The 25,466-nt window shown below is 47.8% G+C and overlaps 1 protein-coding gene across 1 annotated transcript in view; it reads right to left on the reverse strand.

Moving 5' to 3' along the window:
- Acadvl (Acyl-CoA dehydrogenase very long chain) overlaps positions 1-25,466 on the reverse strand; it is a 224,065-nt gene that overhangs the window by 99,850 nt on the left and 98,749 nt on the right. Inside the window, exon 5 of the mRNA XM_045748593.2 lies at positions 12,080-12,335. Within this exon, the coding sequence (XP_045604549.1) occupies positions 12,080-12,335 (256 nt within the window). The remainder of the gene's footprint in view (positions 1-12,079; positions 12,336-25,466) is intronic.

The following is a 25,466-nucleotide window of genomic DNA, read 5'->3' on the forward strand; positions in this document are numbered from 1 at the left end:
TACAGTGAGGCTACCTCGATTCTCTCCCTCACTACAATTCCTCCTCCCACAATACTACACACATATGTACATGGGTATATACACACATTGTATATACCCATGTACATCTGGTTCACCATAGTGAACCACTAAGCTAGTATGATGAGCAAAACAAGAGAGGCTGCCATACAGTGAGGCTACCTCGATTCTCTCCCTCCCTCCCTCACCACAATTCCTGCTCCCACACTATTATGCACAGTGCTAATTATCACCACAATCCTGCTGTTATCACAATACTGGTCACTAAATCCTGTAAATACATAATTGACCACAAGTTTATTTTGTAAAGGAACCTAAGAAGTCGTTTGAAGATTTCTAGAGGACGAAATAATGCTGTGGTGCTGTTGCTAGTGCTGTGAACATCGTGAACAGCATTGAATCACTAATACTTGAACATTGTACACAGTCCGTATCACACTCGGACTCTTCTGTAATACTATCATGGCTAAATAATACAAGTTATATATATTTTTTTACATTATTAGGCGATGCTGTGATCACAAGCTGAACAGCAGTGCTGTGAGCTCATGCTGCGTGCGCCAGCCTTGGTTGCTCACTCACTACTGAGGCTCTCACACCCCGGGAATGTGGATTATGACTTTTTTTTAAAGATGGCGTCTGTTTAAAAGAGCCCTGACGAAGCTGATGTGAACCCCATGTAGCCGCGGGAGTTTTGAATGGAACGTGAAAAATACAAATACCCGGAGGCGCATAGCGCACCCCAGACGTAGGCCTGCAGGCGAGTTGCGCAGTTAAAGGGTTAAGGAAGGGTAAGCTATTAACCCTTAAACTGCAAAACACGTCAATAGCTGTGGTGAGTAACTGTTGCGGAATTGCGCGCCACAGCTATTGATGCGTTGGAGTACCATGCAAGATTTAAAAGTCCCACGGCTACACAGGGTTCAACTCGGCTTCCTCAGGGCTCTTGTAAGCAAACGCCATTTTTTTTAAATCGTGGGCAACATTCCCGAGTGCGAGAGAGCCTCAGTACTGACTGAGCAACGAATGTTGGCGCACGCAGTATCTAACAGCACTGCTCTTCAGCTTGTGACCACAGCATTGCCTAAAAAATGTAAAAACCAGCGTTGAATGCAATGAAACGCCATTTTCTGGGTGAGTCCCAGAGGCTCCCTGGAGCTGTCCAGGCTGATAGGTATAGTCCTAACTTTTGGCATCAGTCAATGAGGAGTGGAGTAAAGTTCTAGGCCTACGGGAACCACGGCCAGAACCTAGCCCCCTCAGAGAGGCACAAGGAGCAATGGCCTATAGAAATGCACATGTGATTTTGGAGCATTCTATATCTGCCATCGACTGGGACAGGCACCTCAAAACAAATGTCTGTTCTGGTGAAACCAAAGAAAATAACGAAACAAGTGGACAGAACTCCCCAAAGGGAAAACGAGCAAACAAGCAAGACGTCACATGAGCCGCGCCACATGTCTACGCAGCTCCCCCCCTCCCCGGGAGGGGGAAGGGGAAGCACCAGACCCCTGCACCGGCAATCTACACCTTCAGTTCCAAGGCTGGATATCAAAATTTGCAAAAACCGTCGACCGGAGGGAGGGAGGGTTGCCGGGGAGCCTCCGGGACTCACCCAGAAAATGGACTTTCATTGCATTCAACGATGGTTTTCTGGGGGCCGTTCTTACGCCTCCCAAGAGCTACTTCACCAAAGACTAAGGAAAGAAGGGGACATACCCGGGAGGCGGTCGGTGCTCCACACCTCATCTCGAAGTTGAGACAGGCTGCAGCCGCCAACCCAAAGCGACACAGGCCAAACTGGGCCCAGGAACGTTTACTAGGTAGCATGCAGCCAGGACCCTGTTCGACCGCCAAAAATCCTGTGCCCCGAATGCCAACCCAGGACGTGTTCCCAAAACGGCAGCAAGAGAAGCGAACTTATGAACGTCATGGGCACAGGGATAGCCCGCCGGCTGGCTAGACTTAATAACCCGATGGACAACCTGAAAGACCCGTACCCGCGAACAGGGAAGAAGGGAAACCAGATCAATCCAAAGAGCGTCCCTGGACACAAAAGCCGTGGCGCGCAAGTAATGGTGGAGGGCCACAACTGGACACAAAACATGATGCACTCACGGCCTGACCAAACAAGTATCAACAACTCAAGGACCCCCCCTCCAGACAGCATCAGTCTCGTTCTTCGCCAGAAAAGAAGGAGACGGCTGCAGACGAACAAACCTATTTCCACAACTGAAAGAGTAGAAACATCTGCGCCGGAGGAGAGTATGAAGCTCCCCGACCCGACACCCAGAGGCCAATGCCAACAGGAAAAGAGCCTTCGAAAACCAATCCTGAACCAAAGAGGCCACAACAAACCAAGGAGAAGAGAGATAGGAGAGCACTGTCCAAAGACCAGGACGGCTCAGGGGGCACATGAGCAGGCCGGAGGTGAAACAACGCACGAGACAGCTAACGAAATGGCGCAGAAGTAACATCTATACAGAAAGCCAGCTGAAGTGGCTCCTCCAGCGCCGCACGATACGAGGCAACAGTATTCAGCATTAGATGACGGTCCTGAAACAACCATGAGAGAAAGGACAACACCACCCAACCTGAAAGCGAAGTACAATGACGAAGAGTAAAAAAGACACAGAAGGACCGCCATGAACCCCACCTCAACTAGTCCTGCCGAAAGGCATCGATCGCAACAGCCTCTCAGTCGGGAAAGGGTGCCACATATACTGGAAGATGCCTCGGCTAGGGCGACGCGAAGAGATCCACCTCTGGGTGCTCGAATGTCTGGCAGAGCCAACTGAATGAGTCGGCATCGACCGTCCATTTGGACAGGGGAGCGAACCGAGACAAGTCGTCCGCCAGGACGTTGGACACCCCCCGGATGTGAGCCGCCAGGAGAGCCAAATCCCGATAACTCAGCAGACGAGTCACCCAAAGCGACCAGTCCCAAAGAGCCAAGGATCGCATCGAACCCCCTTGGTTCAGGTAATGAACCACTGGGGAGCAGTCCGAATGGAGCCGGATCGTTGATCTGCTGGCGACCCGAACCCTCCGAAGCACAAACCACACCGCCACGAACTCCCGCACCATGCTGTGGGCTCGACGGAAGGACGGACTCCACCGCCCCTGGCCAGCCTAGTGAGCACTGGTCACAAAGCCCCAGCCGAGAGACGACACGTCCATGAACACATCGAGAGAAGGCTTGGGTAGGCACCAAGGCACTGAACCCCAAAAAACCCGAAGAGGAAGCCGGCGACGCAGCAGCCGACGTAAGGCCCAGCGGGGTCGAACTAAGCGATCACGAGAGAGGAGGAAGGGACGTCCTCGAAGGAACCAGAACAGCCGACGAAGACAAACCCGACCCAGTGTGTAGATCATCATCGCAAAGCTCAGGCTTCCACACAAACCCTCGACCAACCGCCGGGTGACCCGGGAGCCCCCAGAAACCAGCGCATGCGGGACCCAAACCAGCCAGTCGTCATGGTAAGCCAACACCCGAACACTTAACTGAAGTAGATGGGCCACAACGACCCAGGTAAGACGTGTGAACATGCGAGGTGCAAGGTTCAACCTGAACGTGAGACAACGAAAGCGGTAACTGACGACCCACAACTAAACCGAGCCAGTCCCTGAACCTCGGATGAATTGGGACGTGCCAATACGCATCCTTGAGGTTCAGGGACACCATCCAACCGCCCGGCTTCATACTGACGCCGAGATGAAGCTCTCAGGTGGGACACTATCAATTAAGCCACTTGTATCACCATAGAAATGGTGATACACACGCGTCAAAAAGACCAGAGAAGAAGAGCAGAGGAGAAGGTCGAACCAGCCCTGTAGCTGGCCGATTTGCTGAAAAATGTAAAGCAGCGGGAAACACCACCAGTTCGGACACCGAGCAAATAGTGCCGAAAACCAAGGCTGGGCCGGCCACCAAGGGACCACAAGGACTACTCTCCCTGGGAAGGCCTCTAACCGAGCCAGAACCCGAAGCAACAACTGGACTGTGGGAAAGCGGTACAGGTAACCCCACCTTGACCAATCCTGCCGAAAGGCATCCACTGTGAACGCCTTGCAGTAGGGGAAGGGCGTCACATAGACTGGGAGACGCCAAGACCACGCCGATGTGAAGAGGGCCACGTCTGGGAGACCGTACGTCTGGCAGATCCAATGAAATGAGTCGTTGTCAACCATCCACTCCGTGGACAGGGGAAATGAAACGAGACAGGCCGTCTGACAGGACGTTGGACACTCCCCGGATATGAACCACACAGAGAGCCAAACCCCAAGAATCCAACAGACGAACCACTCGAAGGGACCAACCCCAAAGAGGCAAGGACCGAAGAGAACCCCCGTGGTTCAGACAATGAACCACCGGAGAACAGTCCAAATGGAGCCGAATGGTCGAACTCCGAGCAATCCGAACCCTCCGAAGCACAAGCCAGACTGCTGCGAACTCCCGAACCGTGTTGTGAGCCCGACGGAAAGACGGACCCCACCGTCCCTGACTGGCCTAGTGAGTCACAAAGCCCCAGCTAAGAGACGACTCTTCCGTGAACACATCGAGCGAAAGCTCGGGAAGGTGCTGGGGCACCAAACCCCGAAAACCGTTGAGTGGCAGTAAAATGTGATAATTGCTTGTGTGCTTATTTCCTTGGGATTGTAGGGAGTTTCTACCTCTCTGTTCGGTTTTTTGTTTTAGCTTCTTACCATGTGAGGTTTGTTTTGTTATGCCTACCTTTCTGGGTGCCTAACCCTGGTCGATGGCAGATAGGGAAAACCCCAAACCACAAGGCGGTTTTGCAGGACCATTGCTCCCTGAAACCTCTCTGAAGGGGCCAGGTTCTGGCGCTGGTCCCTGGTAGGTCTGAACTCCATAGCTAATGTCCCAGTCTAATATAACATACATTAGCCCGATAAGCTTCAGGGAGCCATTGGGGCTCCCCACAGAAATATATATCATGTACATCGAGAATTTAAGAAAGAAATCTGGTTAACTGGGTCAAGTGTGTTAGGCTTATCAGAGTGAGCCAGTCCCTTCCCACCACCAACACCCCTCCCCCACCTGCCCACCCTACATCCCATACACACACTCTCTCTGCTTCACCTCAACACCCATCCCTCCCTCCCTCTGTCCATCCATCCCTCCCTCCATCCATCCATCCCTCCATACATCCATCCCTCCATCCATCCATCCCTCCATCCATCCATCCCTCCCCACCATCCATCCATCCATCCCTCCCCACCATCCATCCCTCCCCACCATCCATCCCTCCCCACCATCCATCCATCCATCCCTCCCCACCATCCATCCCTCCCCACCATCCATCCATCCCTCTCCACCATTCATCCATCCATCCATCCATTCCTCCCTCCCTACCTATCTTGAGGTTATCTTGAGATGATTTTGGGGCTTTAGTGTCCCCGCGGCCCGGTCCTCGACCAGGCCTCCACCCCCCAGGAAGCAGCCCGTGACAGCTGACTAACACCCTGGTACCTATTTTACTGCTAGGTAACAGGGGCATAGGGTGAAAGAAACTCTGCCCTTTGTTTCTCGCCGGCGCCTGGGATCGACCCCAGGGACCACAAGTCCAGCGTGCTGTCCGCTCAGCCGACCGGCTCCACCTCCCAACCTCTGCCTGCCTGCCTGCCTACATTCCAGCCTCTCCATTCCTGCCTGCCTGCCCATCCACCCACCCACCCACCAGTCAGCCATCACTGACACAATGAGTGCATTTGGAGCCGACATGGTGCACGGATGTTCCTTGAATGCACAGAAATGTCCAACAAAGTCATTCTTACCTGAATGTTACTTGAAAAATTACCGACACTTAAGTTCGGAAGTACCAGAGCTCCAGAAATAACAACCAGGGTACAGCCTCATATGGGCCGTTAAATCGAGTGGATACTGTACTCTGAACAGTAAGTACATCAGAAGAGTACTGGAGAACAAGCAGAGAACATCAAGCCAGACTCCGGGTCAAGGTGTCAGTGGTTAACACCCATAGTTAACAAAGGGTAGATGTAACACTGAAAACCCCTGCAACTTGTACAATCACGGGGGCCTAGCAGAGGGCCACCAAACAATACCAGTGGAACTATAGCCACACTAGGCAGACTCCCACCAGGTAAATGAAAATAAAAACAAAAGAAAAAAAACGCAAAAGTACACCGTCCCCAGAGGCAATAGAAACCGGTCGTCGCTTAGGTAGCAGGTCACGCACCACCTTGACGCCCTAACCAGCACAATACCAGTTCCTACCCAAGGCCAAACAGGGGCCCCAAGCCCCAGCTGGCCCCAAGAGCGATTCAAATGCTGAGCAGTAAGAACCCCTACGGGAATGGTTCCCGAATGCCCCAGGGAAGATAACCCTGTCTCGCAGGGGCAGTACTCACAGGGCGCTTAGGGAAGGAAGCCCCTAAGCGCATGCAGCCCCGGTACTGATGAGGAACACCTGGCCACAGCACAACACAAAACACGGCAGTGAACGCCACGAAGGCAAACACCGCCTAGGAAACTGAGGCCAGAGAAGCGTCTGTCCCGGTTGACATTGGCTTACAAACTAGAGTGCTATGTAGTCGGCGCCTCCCAGCCTCTGCTTGCTTGCCTCCCTGCCTCCCTACCTACCTACCTCCCAGCCTCTGCCTGCTTGCCTGCCTACCTACTTCCCAGCCTCTGCCTGCACGACTCCCTACCTACCTCCCAGCCTCTGCCCTACCTACCTCCCAGCCTCTCCCTCCCTGCCCGCCTGCCCCCACTGCCTGCCCACCCACCCACCAGTCAGCCATCACTGACACAATGAGTGCATTTGGAGCCGACATGGTGCACGGATGTTCCTTGATTGCGCAGATATGTCCAACAAAGTCACTGAATGAACACTCCAGCCTCATAATGAATCAAAACAGTGTGCTGTGAATCTGTCACGTCACATGGTAGAAGGCACTAGTGGTGGACCAAATAGCTGTATTTTACAAAATATATCTTACCTGAATGTTACTTGAAATATTACCTACATGTTAATATTCAAATTAAGGTTGCAGTACAGTAATTTCAGTGTAAAATTCTTTTCATAAACTGTATTGTAGCACTCAACATACAGCAGAACTACTTAACCCTTAAATGGCGCATGGCTATAAACCATTTGACACCCACAGGCAAATACAAAAAAAAAAAAATATTTTTTCTTCTTAACCTGTTAAGTCGTGTTCCCTGATCACGGGAAAAATAAAAAAAAAATATGAATTATACTTACCGGCAACACAATTGAGCCAACAAGATGGGTGATGACATCGCAGTTTGCATGTTCGCTCATACACGGTGCGTCCCGGAGGCGTCGCGCGCGGTCTTCAAGCAGCCAGAGTTGCCACGAATTTATTTTCGCGTCATTATTTACAGTGTCTAAGCATGTATTCTCTGCAATATTAGTCACTAATTGTGTTGCACATAATGTTACTTCACAGTTACTGTCAATATATGTTGCATACATCGAGTATACACATGTGCACACAAACATTTTCTATTACTGCATTATATTATGTACAGTTATCACAATGTTCATTATTTTATATGTACACACTAGCACGCACTATGTACCGGTTTTTGCATTATTATTGCACATTTAGAAATCTTGGAGGGAGTGGTAGTCGTTGAAGCAGTTGAAGAGTGAGAAGGTAGTCGTTTTGTTGTTTTACATACTAGGCATGCACGTTGGCCTACTGCACGCTTTCCACCTGGTGGCAAATTCTTTAGTCTGTGTTGCTGAAAGGCATCCATGTGACCGAGCCTGGGTGTTACAGCATGCTGCAGACCAAACTTTGCTAAAAACTGTGTTGCAAGTGTAGAAGCAAATGAACGGAAAATAGGTTTATGTCCAGTTTTCACCAGATACAATTACTGTATAGCAGTTCAACATGCTCATGTCAACAAGATGGAAAATCACTTTTTTTGTCCACTTCAATGTTTTCCGCACACACTCGATAGTGCCAATCATCATGTCAGCCTTATCAATCAAATGCATGTTAAGATTGTAGTCAAGAACACAATCTGGCTTATATACTGGTTCTCTCGTTACACTGTGCACCTTGCCACTGTTCACCATTGTACCCTCATGAACGGTTGTCAGCAGGTTCACTTCTCTCTCGTCTTTCCACCGTACCGAGAGTATTTGATCACATTTCCGTACCTGGAACTCACCAACTGCAAGTCCACCATCAAACACTGGCATTTTCCTTCTTCGTGCCTTTACTGTGCCAACCAACCCGATTCTATTTTCAATCAAGAACCTAGCTAGCAATGGACTTGTATAGTAATTATCTGTGTATAGGATGTGCCCCTTGTTCATCCATGGTGCCATCAGTGACTTCACCACACTACCAGAGAAACCATGTTCGTCGTTACCGGGAATGTCTACAGCGCTAGCCGAATACAGAATCATGTGTAACACGTATCCTGTTTCACAGTCACACAGTACAAAGAATTTCAATCCAAATCTGTTTCATTTGGAGGGAATATACTGCTTGAATGAAACATGTCCTTTGAAAAGCACAAGGGATTCATTAATCACCAGCTTCTGTGCTGGTACATAAAAATCTCTGAACTTTCCAATCACTTCATTCATATAGTGCCTCACTCGCCAAAGTCTATCATCCTCTGTCCGGTCCTCATTACTTGCAAAATGCAGACACCTGAGGAGCATCTGAAATCTGTCTCGGGACATATATTTCCCGAAGAAAGGTGTTGGAATAGTCAGATCTTTGCTCCAGTAATCTGTGAGAGCGTGTTTGACACAGTGTTTCATCAACATACATATCGTTAGAAAAACATACATTTCACCTACATTGGTGGTTTTCCAATGTTGCAATCGTGAAAATTCTGTTCTCTCTCTTTTAATGAGATGAGCCGCATGAAGGTTCGTTTGGTGTACAATATATTCCATGAGCGGCTCATCATAGAATGCTGTAAAATAATCACATTCACTCATATCATCACCATTATCAGGGAAAAGCTCTGTAATCCCAATTTATTGTCAAAGGCAGGAATTCGAGGAATAAAACCGGCACCATCACTCCACACTAGTACACCTGGTGTCCTGCGAGACGCAGGGGGCGCAACAGGGGCACTATGGCGAGGAAGTGATGCACCCCGTGGACCAGGAGCTGAAGCCCGTCTACGCACAGTACGGCCGCTACCTGCATGTGAGGTAGAGGCACGTGCACGTGAGGTAGAGGCACGTGAACATGAGGCTCTTGGTGCCTCATGTTGTTCCATGCGGTGGCGCTTGGCTGGGCGAGACGCTGCAGACGCGACAAAAGCTATCTTCATCGGTCAATTGTGTGTAGTCTTTATCTATATCAGAGTCATCAAAGTCACTTTCCTCATTATCGGAAAATAATTATATGGTTATTTGCTCTTGGGTGAGTGATTGCGTGGGGCTTGCGTGGGGCATGCCCGGGAAGCGTTCGGCCGTGCGCTCGACATGGTGGCTGCTGGGTAACTGAGGCCTCCCACGCGATAGAAGTGTGAGCTGGATTTTTTTTCAAAATGGCAGCTGTTTACTATAGCCCCTGGGTAGCGTATGGGGACCCCCTATACCCCGCAGGCCTTTCAAATCGTGCGCGGTAGTCCAAAGCATCGTATGATGCGATGCGCAATTTACTGCAAGTCGGGCAAAGCATCATATGATGCAATGCGCAATTTAAGGGTTAATCAACACAGTGTTAATGGTATAATACACTAAAGTACATATTTACTGTACAGCATTCACAACGCCATGAGACTTCAAGATTGACATAACTCCAACAATAAGGTAAATAACAAATGTAATACAGAATTTTTTAGTAGAGTAGTAATATATAGGTGCAGTATATAATATGATAATGCATTTTTATTGTGTACAAGAAAAAAAACAGCGTTGAATGTAATGAAACGCCATTTTCTGGGGGGGGGGAGCCCTATCAGCTCCCCGGAGCTTACTAGGCTGATATGCTAATGACAGACTTTGGCATCAATTATGTGTATGGAGTTCTGTTGGCCTACCAGGGACCACGAGCCAGAACCTGGCCCCCTCAGAGAGGCAAGGGGAGCAATGGCCTATAGAAACCCTCGTGTGGTTGGAAGCATTCTATGTCTGCCATCAACCGGGTCAGGCACCCAGAAAGGTAAGCATCCCAAAACAACCCAGCTCGGGCTCCGAGACTCTCAGATGCTTCGGGGCCGGAAGCAGGGGGAAAGGAGGGGGGGGAGGACCAGAAAGAACCACAGGAGGTGGAAGGACGAGGGGGGCAGACTGAATCAAGGTTTCAGTGACCCCCACCCCCAAGTCCAGGTCCCTATAAGCAAAACAGGGCAGCCTCAGGGCATCCAGGTGATCAACCAACCGAGCACATTGCAACAACCTAAGATGCTCATGCAACGCCTGTGCCGCCTGTACCCTCATAAGATCATCACTAGACTGGGTAAATTGAGTCACTAGAAAGCAGCAGAACTCACAGGACTCAGGGTCGAAATAGTCACTGACCCAACAGGCAGCATGACGGAGGCAAAGACAGTGAGGGTCACCCTGAGACAAGGGGACCGAACAACCCTCAAACTCGCATGAAGAGAGGGGGGGGACCCCAGGGTCACATCCATCAAACCCACGTGCACCCAGGGGTTTCCCAGGGCCCTGAGCGCTTAACGAGACTCATGCCCAGGTAACCCCTGGCAGGGTACTGCTAACTGGCACCCAAAACTACCAAGCAAACTCACTAAAGCTGCACCCCAGGGATGTGTACACTCACGGGGACCTAGCAGGGGGCACCACCAGAGAAGAACCGTAATAGGTCAAGCACAAGTGGCCAGAAAGCAGGGCAGATCCCTCCCCACAAGGCAAAAAGAAAAAGAAAAAAAGAAAACCCCGCAAGAGGACAGTGTACCCTAGAGGAACAGAGCCGGCCACTAATCAGTGAAAACAACCTGCGCAGCACCCCAAACCAGTGCAAACTGCCTCTTACCCTAAGGTAAACAAGGGAGACAAAACACCCAAGTACCCAAAGAGCGGCCAAAAAACCAAGCAGTAAAACGGCCAGGAGAGGCAGGACCCAATGAACTTGTGGAAGGTAACCCCAAGCTCCAAGGGCAGTACTTACAGAGCACCCAGGGAACAGAACCCTAGGCGCATGCAGCCCGAGTACTGGAGAATAACTCCTGGCTCTTGCTCCCCCTAGAAGACAGCCACCACACTCAAAGCACAGTGCTGAAATTATGTCTGGAGGCAGAGTACACGACCGTAGCCTCTATCACCAACTTAAGAACTAAAGGGTGGATAGCCAGCGTGAGGGGTCTGGGGCCACCCCTTTTCCCTCCCGGGGTCGGGGGAGCTGCGCAGACAGAGGCGCGGCGACGTGTGACGTCTTAATCGTTTGCTCGTTTCATTTAGGGGAGTTCTATCCACTTGTTCGGCTTTTGGTAGCAATATTTTCACCAGAATAGGGGTTTGTTTTGGGATGCTTACCTTTCTGGGTGCCTGACCCGGTCGATGGCAGACATAGAATGCCTCCAACCACACGGGGGTTTCTATAGGCCATTGCTCCCCTTGCCTCTTCTGAGGGGGTCAGGTTCTGGCTCGTGGTCCCCAGTAGGCCCATAGAACTCCATATATATGACTGATGCCACATTCTGACCTTAGCATACCAGCCTAGTAAGCTTCGGGGAGCCGAAGGGGCTAACCCCCAGAAAAAAGACACTGACGCAAACGCTTCTTGAAGGTCACCTCTTGCAACGAATCCAATGCACCAACGCACCATGGTTGGTCCCATATATTATGCTGAATCGAGGTGGTACTGTACAGTCCACTTAATAATAATAATAAAATAATAATTCATAAATTTGCAGTCCAAATAAATACAAATAATTTATTCACTGGTAGATTTCCAGACAAATGTAATGCATATAATGTACGTCACATATATAATGAAAGTCAATCTTTCCTTATTATTACTATTATTGTCCTGAAAGTCCACATACTAAAACAAACTCAAACTCACTTCAATTAGTGTCTAATTTTTGAATTATAAGGTTTCTAACCTGTGTTGGGATCTGTGACAGGAGTCTGAGCAAACACAGTAAATATTTCTGCCAAGCCACCATTGCTGATCCAGATCTTTGAGCCATTGAGAACATAGTGAGAGCCGTCCTTGGACAGCACTGCTCGACTTCTGATGGATCCAGCATCTGACCCACTAGAGGGCTCTGTCAGGGCAAAAGCTGCTATGTTTTCCCCAGATGCTACCTTGGGAAGATATTTGGCCTTCTGCTCTGGGGTACCAACAAGCAAAATTCCCTGAAAAAAAAATTAATTTATTGATTTTAATAAGTTAACCCTAACCCCACGCATCAATCTTTTGTATTATCTGTCCAAGTAACCAAAAATAAGCACTGAATGCATTGAAATGCATCTTTCTGGTAGTTGTGTTGGAGTTGTATTGGCCTACCAGGGACCAGTGCCAGGACATGGTCCCCCTCACAGGGGCACAGGGAGCAGTGACATTATTTATTTATTCCACCACAGTGCAAGGCAACCAAAATGTCAGTGAGCCAAGACAAACCACTGCTGGAATTAATAGAGACTGTAGGCCCCAAGAAGATTGGTGAAAGAACTCCCCAACTATGTAAGCAAATGCTCAAAATCTCTTGGAACTAGTGTAAGCTCATTCGCCCCCCACCTCCTCCACTTATTTGGTCGGGGAGGACACAGCTGTCAGTCAGTCGGCATCTCCACCCTCAGTACTATGGCAGATGTAACTAAACCTTCGACAACATGGAGGAAGGGAAGGGTCCTTGGAAGCTACCAGGGCTCCCCCAGAAAACAGCATTTCATTACATTCCATGAAGGTTTTCTGGGGGAAGCCTCTTGTGGCTCCCTTAGCTATTTACCCCTGGAGAAGAAAAGAAATAGGCACACCCCATGGAGCACCACAGGAAGCAAGATGAAGAGGTGGCTCTTGGCTGAGAGTCATGGCCCAAAGCCCCACAAGAATGCTCAACCCATGCAACAGCAGCAAGATACCAAGCCACTAGAACCCTGCCTGATCTCTGAAACCCTCATGCCCAAACAGAAGCCCTGGAGACGTCCGAGAACGCTGATAACAGTGTGACACAATCCTGAACACTAAGGGCAACAGGAAAGATTATAGGCTAGCAATGCTAATAACAATGCAGATGACCTGAGAAACACAAGTCTTGAAACAGAGAGGGGAGGTGGGGGGGAAGGGGACAATGTTACTGGAGCAACTCACAAGGCAGCCACCAAGGCAGAATTGGTTACACACAGGTAGCAGCAAACAGCCATTACCGGACACAGCACACAATGCATTCGGTCAAACCAACCAAGTAACAAAGACCCAAGGATCCCTCCAGAAGTTGACTCTTCATCCGTCAGAAAAGAAGGCGCCAACTGCAAACTAACAAACTGCTCACCAGGGCCAAACAAACAAAAATCCCTGGCTCCATAGGAAACCATGAAGCATCAGTCTAATCGAAAGCAAGGAAAATCGAAAACATTGAAGACAACAAGCACAGACCAAAGGGGAAACCGCAAACCGAGAAGAAAAAAAAAAAAAAGAACGCAGTCAAGAGATCAAGCAGGTTCTGGCAGCACATGAGCAGGCCATAGGTGAAACAAGGTGCAAGACAGTTGTAAAATGGAGCCGAGGTAGCATCGACCTGAAACAAAAGTTGCAGTAGCTCCGCCAGCACCACATGACACGAGATGGTAGTCAGCAGGAGATGCTGAGCAAGAAAAACTAGTGTTGAATGTAAAGAAACGCCATTTTCTGGGTGAGACCTGGAGGCTCCCTGAAGTTATCCAGGCTGTTATGGATATACAGTGTATTCTCACTTGAACGAACTATATGGGGCGAGGCCGATTCGTTCTACTGCAGAATTCGTTCTACCTGTCAGTCCAGGCTGCCCCTCCCCTTCATGTGAAAATAACAGAGGTCCTACATCCACTATCAACAAAACAAATATCGCAGAAAAATTATTAATTATGTATTTATCATTTTGAACATGGCACATGCAGTAGAAAGGAGCCAAGAGAGATACCAAATAATATACATATGGAAAATACTGGAGGGCCAGGTCCCAAATCTACACAGTAAAATAACATACTGGAGTGAACAGTATAGAAGAAAATGCAGAATAGAACCAGTGAAGAGCAGAGGTGCCATAGGCACAATCAGAGAACACTGTATAAACATCAGAGGTCCACGGTTGTTCAACGTCCTCCCAGCGAGCATAAGAAATATTGCCGGAACAACAGTGAACATCTTCAAGAGGAAACTAGATTGTTTCCTCCAAGGAGTGCTGGACAAACCGGACTGTGGTGGGAATGTGGGCCTGCGGGCCACTCCAAGCAACAGCCTAGTGGACCTTGTGGGCTCTCACAAGTCAAGCCTGGCCTTAAGCCAGGCTTGGGGAGTAGAACTCCCAGAACCCCATCAAGCAGGTAACATGATAGAACAATCATTGGTAAACAATTCCATATTAAAATCATAACTATGTGACTGTTATTGGTGGCCGCAAATATGATGTAATGGCCAGGATTTCCATAAGCCAACTGTATCAGTCTTTATAAATATTCATAAACAATTCATTTATTATGAATTCTTCATTTTCACTATGGCATTTGATAGAACAATCACTTACAAACAATTTGGAATAAAAATGCTACATACATACATGAGCATTATTGAATCCAATCAAACGAAATCACCTAATTTTCTCAACAAACTGACGAAAGGAGAGGGGCAGTTGGCGGGCCGCCGGTGGTAGAGGGAGGGGGTCGGGGCCAGTCACTGGTAGTCAGGTGCGGGAGGGGGGGGGGGGGTTGTAGCAAGTCAGCAGTAGAGATGGGGGTGGGGTGGCGGCCAGACTGGAAGGCCTTGGGCCAGACCAGGCTTTGCGCCAGACCTCGGACCAGGCCTCGGGCCAGACCTCGGGCCAGACCTCCGACCAGACCTCCGACCAGGCCTCGGGCCAGACCTCAGGCCAGACCTCGGGCCAGACCTCGGGCCAGACCTCAGACCAGGCCTCAGGCCAGACCTCAGGCCAGACCTCAGGCCAGACCTCAGACCAGGCCTCGGGCCTGACCTCAGACCAGGCATCAGACAAGGCCTCAGGCCAGACCTTAGACCAGGCCTCGGGCCTGACCTCAGACCAGGCATCAGACAAGGCCTCAGGCCAGACTTCAGACCAGGCCTCAGGCCAGACCTCAGACCAGACTTCAGACCAGGCCTCGGGTCAGACCTCAGACCAGGCATCAGACAAGGCCTCTTGCCTGACCTCAGCCCAGGCATCAGACAAGGCCTCGGGCCTGACCTCAGCTAAGGCCTCAGGCCAGACCTCAGACCTGGCCTCAGACCAGGCCTCGGGCCAGACCTCACACTAGGCTTCATGCCACACCTCAGACCAGGCCTTAGGCCAGGTCTTAGGCCAGACCTCAGACCAGGCCTCAGGCCAGACCTCAAACCAGGCTTCAGACCAGGCCTCGGGCCAGACCTCAGACCAGGGCTCAGGCCAGACCTAAGACCAGGCAACTTCCACCACTGACACAACCTGTCTTCCCCTGACACCACTATCACCACTATTACTCTGTTTTCCCTGACACCACTATTACCCCCGTCTTCCCTGACAACTTCCTCCACTGACACAACCTGCCTTCCCTGACACCACTATTACCCCCGTCTTCCCTGACAACTTCCTCCACTGACAACCTCCTTTCCATGAGAATAATTTACACAACCTGCCCCCTAACAATAAACCCTAACTACTGATACCACTTGCCCCCTGATAAAAACTCTCACCAATGACCCCTGACACCATTTTATCATCCTTCAACCATTTCTCCCTAGAAACAATGGGTAAGCATAATGAAACACTGTATAACTGTTTACACTTTGGCTAATCATAGTTGATGACAGCCACCTCCGACGCTAGGCCTCGGTGACCGCTTAGACCAACATTCCTCGCTTAATCGAACATTTATGTGTTCCACTGAACATTTAGTACAGAATTCAATCAGTTCAGAGCAGAAACCACTGTGCCAGAGGAGAGCATAAAGCTTCCCGACCCGACCCCCAGAAGCCAAAGCCAACAGGAAAAAAGAGCCTTGGAGAAACATTCCTGAACCGAAGGGGCCACTACAAACTGAGGGGAAGAGAGATATGAGAGCACCTTGTCCAATGACCAGGACGACTCAGGCAGTGCATAAGCAGGCCGGAGGTGAAAAACACCCTAGACAGCTTGCAAAACGGCGCAGAAGTAACATCAATGCCGAAAGCAAGCTGCAGCGGTTCCGCCAGTGCCACACGATACACAAGAGTCGCCAGCACAAGAGTCTGGGGCTTCCCCTTTCACTTCCCAGGACAGGGGGGGGGGGAAAGAGGCTCAGACAAGCAGTGTGACGACGTCGTGATGAGATGCTCATTTTCATTTGGGGAGTTCTGTCCACTTGTTTGACTTTCAGGAGTATTTTTAACCAGAACAGGGGTTTGTTTTGGGGCGCTTACCTTTCTGGGTGGCTGACCCTGGGCAATGGCAGACAAAAAAAGCTCCATAACCACATGTGCATTTCTATAGGCCATTGCGCCTCGTGCCTCTCTGAGGGGGGCCAGGTTCTTGCTCATGGTCCCCGGTAGGCCTAGAACTCCCTTCACACTGACTGATGCCAAAGTCATTATCCTTTTGATTAAACGGCCTATATGGAGCTGTACCCAGGTCCTTAAATGCGGGGCTCCAGTATTTCCAAAGTTGTTAAGTGTCGGTAATACTGTACTTCAAGTAACATTCAGGTAAGATATATTTTGTATATACAGCTACTTGGTCCACCACTAGTGCCTTCTTCCATGTGACCTCACAGATTCACAGCACACTGTTTTGATTTGTTATGAGGCTGGAGTGTTCATTCAGTGACTGTTGGACATATCTGCACAATCAAGGAACATCCGTGCACCATGTAATATTCCGGGAGCAACGCTAGTGAATTATGTCCAGAGTTGCGTGAACAGTAGAAGATGAGGTGAAGTGTAAAGGTGGAGGCGGCGCCACTCCGAGCCACCCTACACCCGTAAGCAGAGAAAAGAACTACCTGTAGGTGTATTCCCCACGTATAAAATCCAGAACTTTCCCCAGAATTTAGGGGGTTATGACTGGAGAGAAGAAGAGCGAGAGCAGCATATAACCCGCAATAAAGGACGTGGAACACCAACACATGTTGACACCGCCCATAAACAAAACAATCACCCTCGGCGCATGACCTTGAGGATCGAGCTGCACCACCCATCTTTCGGGGAGGGTGTCTACAAGGTGTATTTAACCCTTAAACTGCGCATGGCGTGTGTATATATACACGCCATGAGTAACATATCCCACGGTGCGCATGGCATATATATATGCCATAGGGTGCCAGGCACAATTCAAATGGCCCGCGGCTACACAGGGTTCATATCAGCTTCCTCAGGGCTCTTATAAACAGATGCCATGTTTAAAAAAAAATCATGGCCAATATTCCCCGGTGTGAAAGCCGGGGAATATTAAAGTAAATAATATATTACTGTTGGAGCAACCAAGGCTGGCGCACGCAGCATGAGCTAACAGCATTGCTGTTCAGCTTGTGGCCATGTTAGCATAGCACGATGCCATAGCATCGCCAAAAAATGTCAAAATAAATATGTAACTGCATTTATTTAGCGATGACAATATTACAGATGACCCCCGACTGTGATAAAAATGACCTGGATTGTGATAATAGCAGGATTGTTGTGATAATTAGTGCTCTGTGGGAGTAGTAATGCTGTTGGAGGGAGGGAGATAATGTCATTTGCTGACTGTGTGGCCACCTGTTGTTATCTGCATTCACCATACCAGCTCAGTGGTTCTCTATGGTGAACACAAATGTAGATACTTATGTATATAATGTGTGTACTAGTGTAATAACAGCAAAAGGATTATGTTGGGAGGAGCCATATGGGTGACGGAGGTGGCGTCGTCTGCATGACTTGTCTAGCTGTGTAGGGGTGGCCACTATGCTCTTTGGGCACCCTACAAGCTTAGGTGTACAGTTACGGTGCATACACCATGAAGATACTTATATATATAATGTGTGTATATTGTGTAATAACACTACAAACAGTATTGTTGGGGGAAAAATTTTAGTGCGCCAGACCTTGAATGAGTGATGGAGGCAACCGCCAGCTGACTATGTGTAGCGACTTCTCTTAGTGCCTGAACTAACTATATCAGCTTAGTTGTACAGTTATGGTGAACAAAACATGTAGATACTTATATATATAATGTGTGAATATAGTATAATAACTGCAAAACTATTTGTTTATTGTTTTATGAATGTAATAATTGAACTGCTAACATGAACACCATACTTTTGAGTACAGTATAGTGATGATTCACACATTTTATTATACTGTATTAATCTATCACACTACACACTATTGAATAATATTATTGCAAAAAACTAGGACAAAATCAATCAGACATTGAAATAATTAGGTAATATCATCTTTGTGGTAACTCCCACAAGATAGCTCAGGTGATGCTGACCGCCTCTGACGACCGCTCTGTTAACGCCCACATTTTGCCAGACTACTTCTGCCTATTGCGCCCAAAATATGTCACCTACAATTTTTTTTCTTGTGCTCAGGGAACACAAATTAACATTTTTAGAAGACAAAATTTATCTTTAGAATTTTATTTTTCTTGCACACAGGAGTGTAAATCTCCTCAGGACCCCTTAGCAGCTTAAGGGTTAACGAATATTAGTAATGTCGAGACAGAGTACGGAGAGAAGATGTAATTATAAAATAATGAGATATAGTATCAAAAACAGTAAGTTGTACGGAAGAGGACCAACAAGTATTATAAAGGACTGGAGGTAAGCCTCACCAGCAGATGACAGATGTTCCAATAATATTGGAAGTATCGAAGGTCTTCCTGAACCTCCGTGTTCCTTGAGAAGCTAGCACAAAAGCACGGAGGCTCACATGGGTCAGTGGCATCTGCAACCAATAGTCATGCAGGATCCTGATACGATGAGAACACGATTGCGACGTGACGTAGAAGAATACATGTCCTAGATAAGAAGGGGTGAGAAAGAGGTAAAAGCCCCTACAGGAAGGACAGAACCGATGGACCAGAAGGAACACTGAACCAAACCCGGGAAGGCACTGACGCCCAAACTAACTCATACTCAGAGGGGTGGGGGGGAGGAAAACCCCACTTCTCGTAATCGAAAGCCCCGCCAAGAGGGTTGGAAAACCCAGGCGGGGTCCAACGGGTCCTAAGGCCCCCAAGGCAGCTCCTCCCAAACCCCTGGAACCTCCATGTCAAGCACTGGAGGCAAGTCGTCCTCCAAAGCTCCGACCTCACAAGAAAAAGCTGGGGTGGCCGAAATAGCAGGAAGAGAAGGGGGCCACTGGTCAGACCCCGGAACTACGGCTGGAGGAATGGACTTGAATGCCTTTGTTGCCATCCCGGAAGGAGCAATCCCCAAAACCGCCCGAGTCTCAGAAACCTCGAAACCCTGCCTCGACCCCAAGGCCCTCAGACCCTTGGGAGCTGGAAGAAGAGGGGGGGGGGGGGAACTGAATGAACCACAGGAGGGAAAGAATGAGGGTGTGTGGATGGGTTGGTGGCTGAAAGTTAGTAAATTTTATAATGAGGGGCTTGTGGTCACTACCAATATCTGGTCCAGTATGAAACTGTAGCTCATGTTGAAGTGTGCCAAGCCAAAGCAGACGTCGAGTGAGGCTTCATAATTAGCTCTGTAGTTAAAGTAGGTTGCAAGGTAGGGCAGCAAAATAATATATGGTGCAGTGTCTAAGTAGTTATATAGATCGGTGCCTGCAGTATTTTGGGTACCTCTACTCCATGTGGGGTGGTTGGCATTGAGGTCGCCTGTAACAATGATCGGGTGTCATAATTGGTTAATATAGAATTCCAGTTCACGGTGTCACCAGGGTTGTATATACCCAGAAAGGACATGTGTGTACCATTGTAAGGTATTAGGCATGCTAAAATTTCTAGTTTTCCATTCACAAAAATGCATGAGTGTTAAAGGTTTACATGTCATATTACTTCGTATTAGGAGGAAAATACCAGCCCCCATATGGTTGAGTCTGTCCAGTCTGCATCTGAAAGTTTTTATATAAAGGATTTTGTTTGGGAGTGAGCCAGGATTCAGTTATGAAAGCTAAGTCCGGTTTGGATGAGTAAAGGAATTGTTTAAGTTCTGTGAAGGAAGTTTTAATGTTTTTTGCCTTCCACGTCATGAAGGTTAGGGGAGCCGTTTAGGATGTTTGGGTTATGGACGCGTCTGTTTTCCTTGGCATGACAATAGTAGTACCTGTTGGATACCTGGATGTGGATGGGGGCTGTGTCTTACTCGTGGTACTGGTGGTTGGGGTTTGTGGCAAATAAGCCTGGGAGTGATTTTGGTAAGGTGGTCGGGCGCTGGTCGGCCGAGCGGACAGTACGCTGGACTTCTGATCCTGTGGTCCCGGGTTCGATCCCAGGCGCCGGCGAGAAACAATGGACAGAGTTTCTTTCACCCTATGCCCCTGTTATCTAGCAGTAAAATAGGTACCTGGGTGTTAGTCAGCTGTCACGGGCTGCTTCCTGGGGGTGGAGGCCTGGTTGAGGACCGGGCCGCGGGGACACTAAAAAGAACCGAAATCATCTCAAGAAGAAGGTGTGCTAAGGAGTTATTTAGGAGTTTTTCCCATCATCAGTTCAAACGACGTGTGTCCAGCAATGGTAATTTTGTTTGGGCAGATGTCAGTGTTTGTAGCTATTGATAGGATGTCTATTGGGTCAGCCTCAGGGGTGGGTTGTGTTACTTGTACAGGCATACCTCAGTTTAAGAGGTATGCCATCAAAACATCAGAGGTCCGCAGTTGTTCAACGTCCTCCCAGCAAGCATAAGAAATATTACCGGAACAACCGTGGACATTTTCAAGAGGAAACTAGATTTATTCCTCCAAGGAGTGCCGGACCAACCGGGCTGTGGTGGGTATGTGGGCCTGCGGGCCGCTCCAAGCAACAGCCTGGTGGACCAAACTCTCACAAGTCGAGCCTGGCCTCGGGCCAGGCTTGGGGAGTAGAACAACTCCCAGAACCCCATCAACCAGGTAACCAGGTATCAAGAGTTTAATTGGTTCCTGGAGACGCCTCGTATTCCGAAAACTCGTATTCCAAAGCTAATTTCCCCATAAGAAATAAAGGGAAATGAATTAATCCGTTCCCGACTACCCCAAAACCCCCACATCATACTAAATTTTTATACCTAATTCATCTAAATAAACCTACAAAACTATGTTCAAGTTATTACTTACCTTGCTGTTGAATGCTGTAGGTGTATGGAAGATGGTGAGGAGGGGGAGGGGGAGGAGGAGAGGAGTTACTGTTTGGAAGTGGAGTCCCCTTCCATTATCACATCAGGCAGTGAGGACCTTTCTGGTGTGCTCTCCCTGGGACGTTTTATCTGAGTGCCACTAGGTCCTGGTTGAGGCTCACTGCTCGATTTCCTCACCACAAATCTGTCCATGGAAGCTTGCTTTTCCCTTCTTCGCAAGCTCTCTCTGTAGTAAGGCATCACATTGTCATTGAAAAGATTAAGACAACGGCCTACTACAGCTTTCTCTGGGTGAGTCTTTTCAACAATTGTTTGAATCTCTTCCCACATCTGACACACCTTCTTAATTACTGCAGAAGGGACATTCGCTGCTGCTGCTGCCACCTCCTCCTCCACTGCAGAATCATCCGCTGCTGCGTTGGCTTGCTGTTCCTGTTGAAGGGCTAGGAGTTCTTCGGTGGTCAGTTCTTCGTTGTGTTCTTCCATCAACTCCTCCACATCATCACCATCCAATTCCAAGCCCATTTGCTGACCTAGACTAACAATTTCCTCAACAATAGGCGCATCATTTATAGGCTCAAACCCCTCAAAGTCTAGTTCTCTCACACATTCAGGCCACAATTTTCTCCAGCCAGAGATCAGGGTTCTTTGAGTCACTTCTTGCCAGGCTTTGTCAACGAGTTTTAAAGCACTACAAATGTTAAAATGCTGTTTCCAGAACTCTTTGAGGGTGAGGTTTGTGGCTTCAGTCACTTCAAAACATTTCCGGAAAAGTGCCCTTTCATAAAGTTTCTTAAAATTCGCTATGATTTTCTGGTCCATAGGCTGAATTAGAGGAGTAGTGTTAGGAAGAAGGAATTTAACTGTGAGGAATTTATTGTATCTGGGCAACAAATCATCTTCCAAGCCTGGAGGATGAGCAGGAGCATTGTCAAGGAGAAGCACGGCTTTGAGTGGCAAATGTTTCTCCTGCAGATATTTTTCTATGCCAGGGCACAGCACTTCATTCACCCACTCCGATAAAATAAGCCTAGTCACCCATGCTTTTTTATTAGCCTTCCACATCACACACATTTGGGTTTTCTGCACTTTATACTGTTTGAAAACCCTTGGATTTTCAGAATGATACACTAGCAAGGGTTTAATTTTCAAATCGCCACTCGCATTTGAACACACCACAAGCGTTAACCTATCTTTCATAGGCTTGTGTCCAGGCAAGGATTTTTCCTCCTTGGTAATGTATGTCCTCTTAGGCATTCTTTTCCAAAACAGTCCTGTTTCATCACAATTAAACACTTGTTGTGGTAGGTATCCCTCAGCCTCTGCAAACTCTTTAAATTCGTCAATAAATCGTCCAGCGGCTGGTTTGTCTGAGCTGGCTGCCTCCCCATGCCTTGTAACACTATGGATACCACTTCTCCTTCTAAATTTTTCAAACCAGCCCCTGCTTGCCTTAAACTCTTTCGTATCTGCATCACTCGTTGCAGGGGTATTCTTTAGAAGGTCTTCGTGCAACACCCTGGCTTTCTCACAAATAATGGCCTCCAAAACACTATCACCCCTTAACTCCTTGTCATGTATCCAAATTAATAACAACATTTCCACTTCAAGTATTTGTGGTCTTTGTTTCGTTAATGTTCTTACTCCTTTTGCCACTTTAGCACCCATAATCTCATTTTTCTTCTTAAGTATAGTGCATATTGTTGATGTGGCTTTGTTGTATTGCCTACAAAGTTCAACAACACATGTACTGTTCTCATGCTTCCGAATGATCTCGTTTCTCTTCTATTGTCATCCTCACATAGGCTGATGTGGGGTAGTCACTGAGCGCGAGACAATGGTAAACTGAGGGGCGGCGGGGCAGAGGGGCGACGATCGCCGAACCACCACGCGCTAGGTCGGCCTGTACGCGTATCAACAAACTCGCGTCCCGAGGTAACCCTCGCGTTCCGAGACATATTTTTCGAGGAAATCCTGCTCGTCTTCCGAAAAACTCGCATACAGGGACAACTCCAAGCAAGCCTGAGGGCTAACATAGAGTTAGGTAAGGATCTCCAACTGGAAACTTCACTGACAACTCACATAGAGGAGGTGAATAAAGAACTAGAAAAGTATAAAGAAGAAATAAAAGAGACATATGCTGAAGTTGTAAAAGAGAAAGAGACTATCAAAGAAGTGTGTTCGGTATTCAAAACCAGAAATGACCAACAAGAAGCAGAAATTAGGCAAGCAATTAGGAAAGAACTGGTTACCAACAGTAAACTGGTACAAAACACTGCAGATAGAACTAAGTCCATAATCATTTTTGGATGTTTAGAGAAGGAAATTTCATCTAGGGTGGACCGAGCGGCAGAAGAGATGAAAATCATAGAGAAAATAGTAGGTTTAGGAGAAGGCTCAAAGGAAAATGTCAGTGATTTTAGAAGAATAGGAAAATATGAGAAAGAAAAAAACCGCTTCCTTAAGGGTGACGTTTAATGGAGTGAAAAACATGATGGAAGTGCTAAGAAATGCCAGGAAACTGCAGAGTGATGAGGTTGGCAAATCTTGGTCAATAAGACAAGACCTCTCCAAGGAAGACAGAGAAAAGCTGAAAATGAACCTAATTGAGGCAAAACGTCTAAATGGGGATAGAAATGAAGAAGACAGAAATTCTTTTTTTTACAAAGTGACAGGGACTGGAAAGCTTGTGAAATGGTACATAAAAACAAAGCAACAAGATCAGTAGTGGAAGGGGGAGTAAAGAGCAAAGGAAAAGGGAACATGTTCCTGAAAATTGTATATACCAACATAGATGGAGTGAGGTCAAAAACTTTGGAGTTACAAGATATAATCCAGCTTAGGGTCCCAGATATTGTTGCATTATCAGAAACGAAACTTGAAGGAAATATAATAAATGAAGTCATATTCCCAAGAGGCTACTCAGTTTGGAGACGTGACAGGAAAACTAGGAATGGAGGAGGAGTGGCTGTACTGGTGAAAAAACACCTGTAGGTAAAAGAGTTAATATTTGAAAACCCTCGAGATATTGACATAATGGCATTGCAGGTCTGGAATCAGGATGATAAGCTGATAATTGTAAATACCTACAGCCCACCAGCAAGCAACACGTGGACAAAGGAAGAACTGGATGACAAACGAGAGGGCCTCATAATGGTCATGAGAGATATTATTGTACAAGCAGATAAAGATAAATCACGACTGTTGATACTGGGGGACTTCAACTTTAGAGCAATAGACTGGGAGGCCTATGAAGCAAGAACGGAGGACTTTTGGACATGCAGATTTGTGAACCTCATTCTGGAGACATTCTTGTATCAACACATTTTTTGTATCAACACATCTTGTATCAACACGACCTTTGAGGATCACCCTAAACGGTGCCAAACAGATGGAAGAAGTACTAAGGAATGCTAGAAAATTGCAAAGGGATGAGGATGGGAAAGGGTGGTCGTTAAGACAAAGATCTTTCAAAAGAAGATAGAGAGAAGCTGAAACTGAACCTCGCCGAGGCAAAACATTTAAATGAGAGCAGGAATGAAGAAGAAATAAATTCTTTTTTCTACAAAGTGATAGGGGTAGGCAAACCAGTAAAGTGGTACATAAAGGCAAACCAACAAAATCAATAGAGAGAGGGGGAGTGAAGAATAAGGAGAGGGGAAACAAGTTCCTGAAGATTGCATACACCAACATAGATGGAGTGAGATCGAAGATACTGGAGTTAAGTGATGTAATACAGCTGCAGACACCAGACATTGTTGCACTCACGGAGACAAAACTTGAAGATGTAATTTTAAATGAGGTCATATTCCCAAGGGGCTACTCAATTTGGAGACGGGACAGAAAAATTAGGAAAGGCGGTGGCGTTGCTGTGCTGGTAAAAGAACACCTAAAGGTGAAGGAAATAATGACTGCCAATCCCCAAGAAGTTGACATAATAGCACTAGAGATCTGCTATGAGGATGATAAACTAATGATGATAAATGCATATAGTCCACCGCCAAGCAGCACATGGTCAAAGGAGGAGCTAGATAGTAAACGTGAAGG

Source organism: Procambarus clarkii, chromosome 2, assembly GCF_040958095.1.
Source record: "Procambarus clarkii isolate CNS0578487 chromosome 2, FALCON_Pclarkii_2.0, whole genome shotgun sequence".
NCBI classification, from domain to species: Eukaryota; Metazoa; Arthropoda; class Malacostraca; order Decapoda; family Cambaridae; genus Procambarus; species Procambarus clarkii.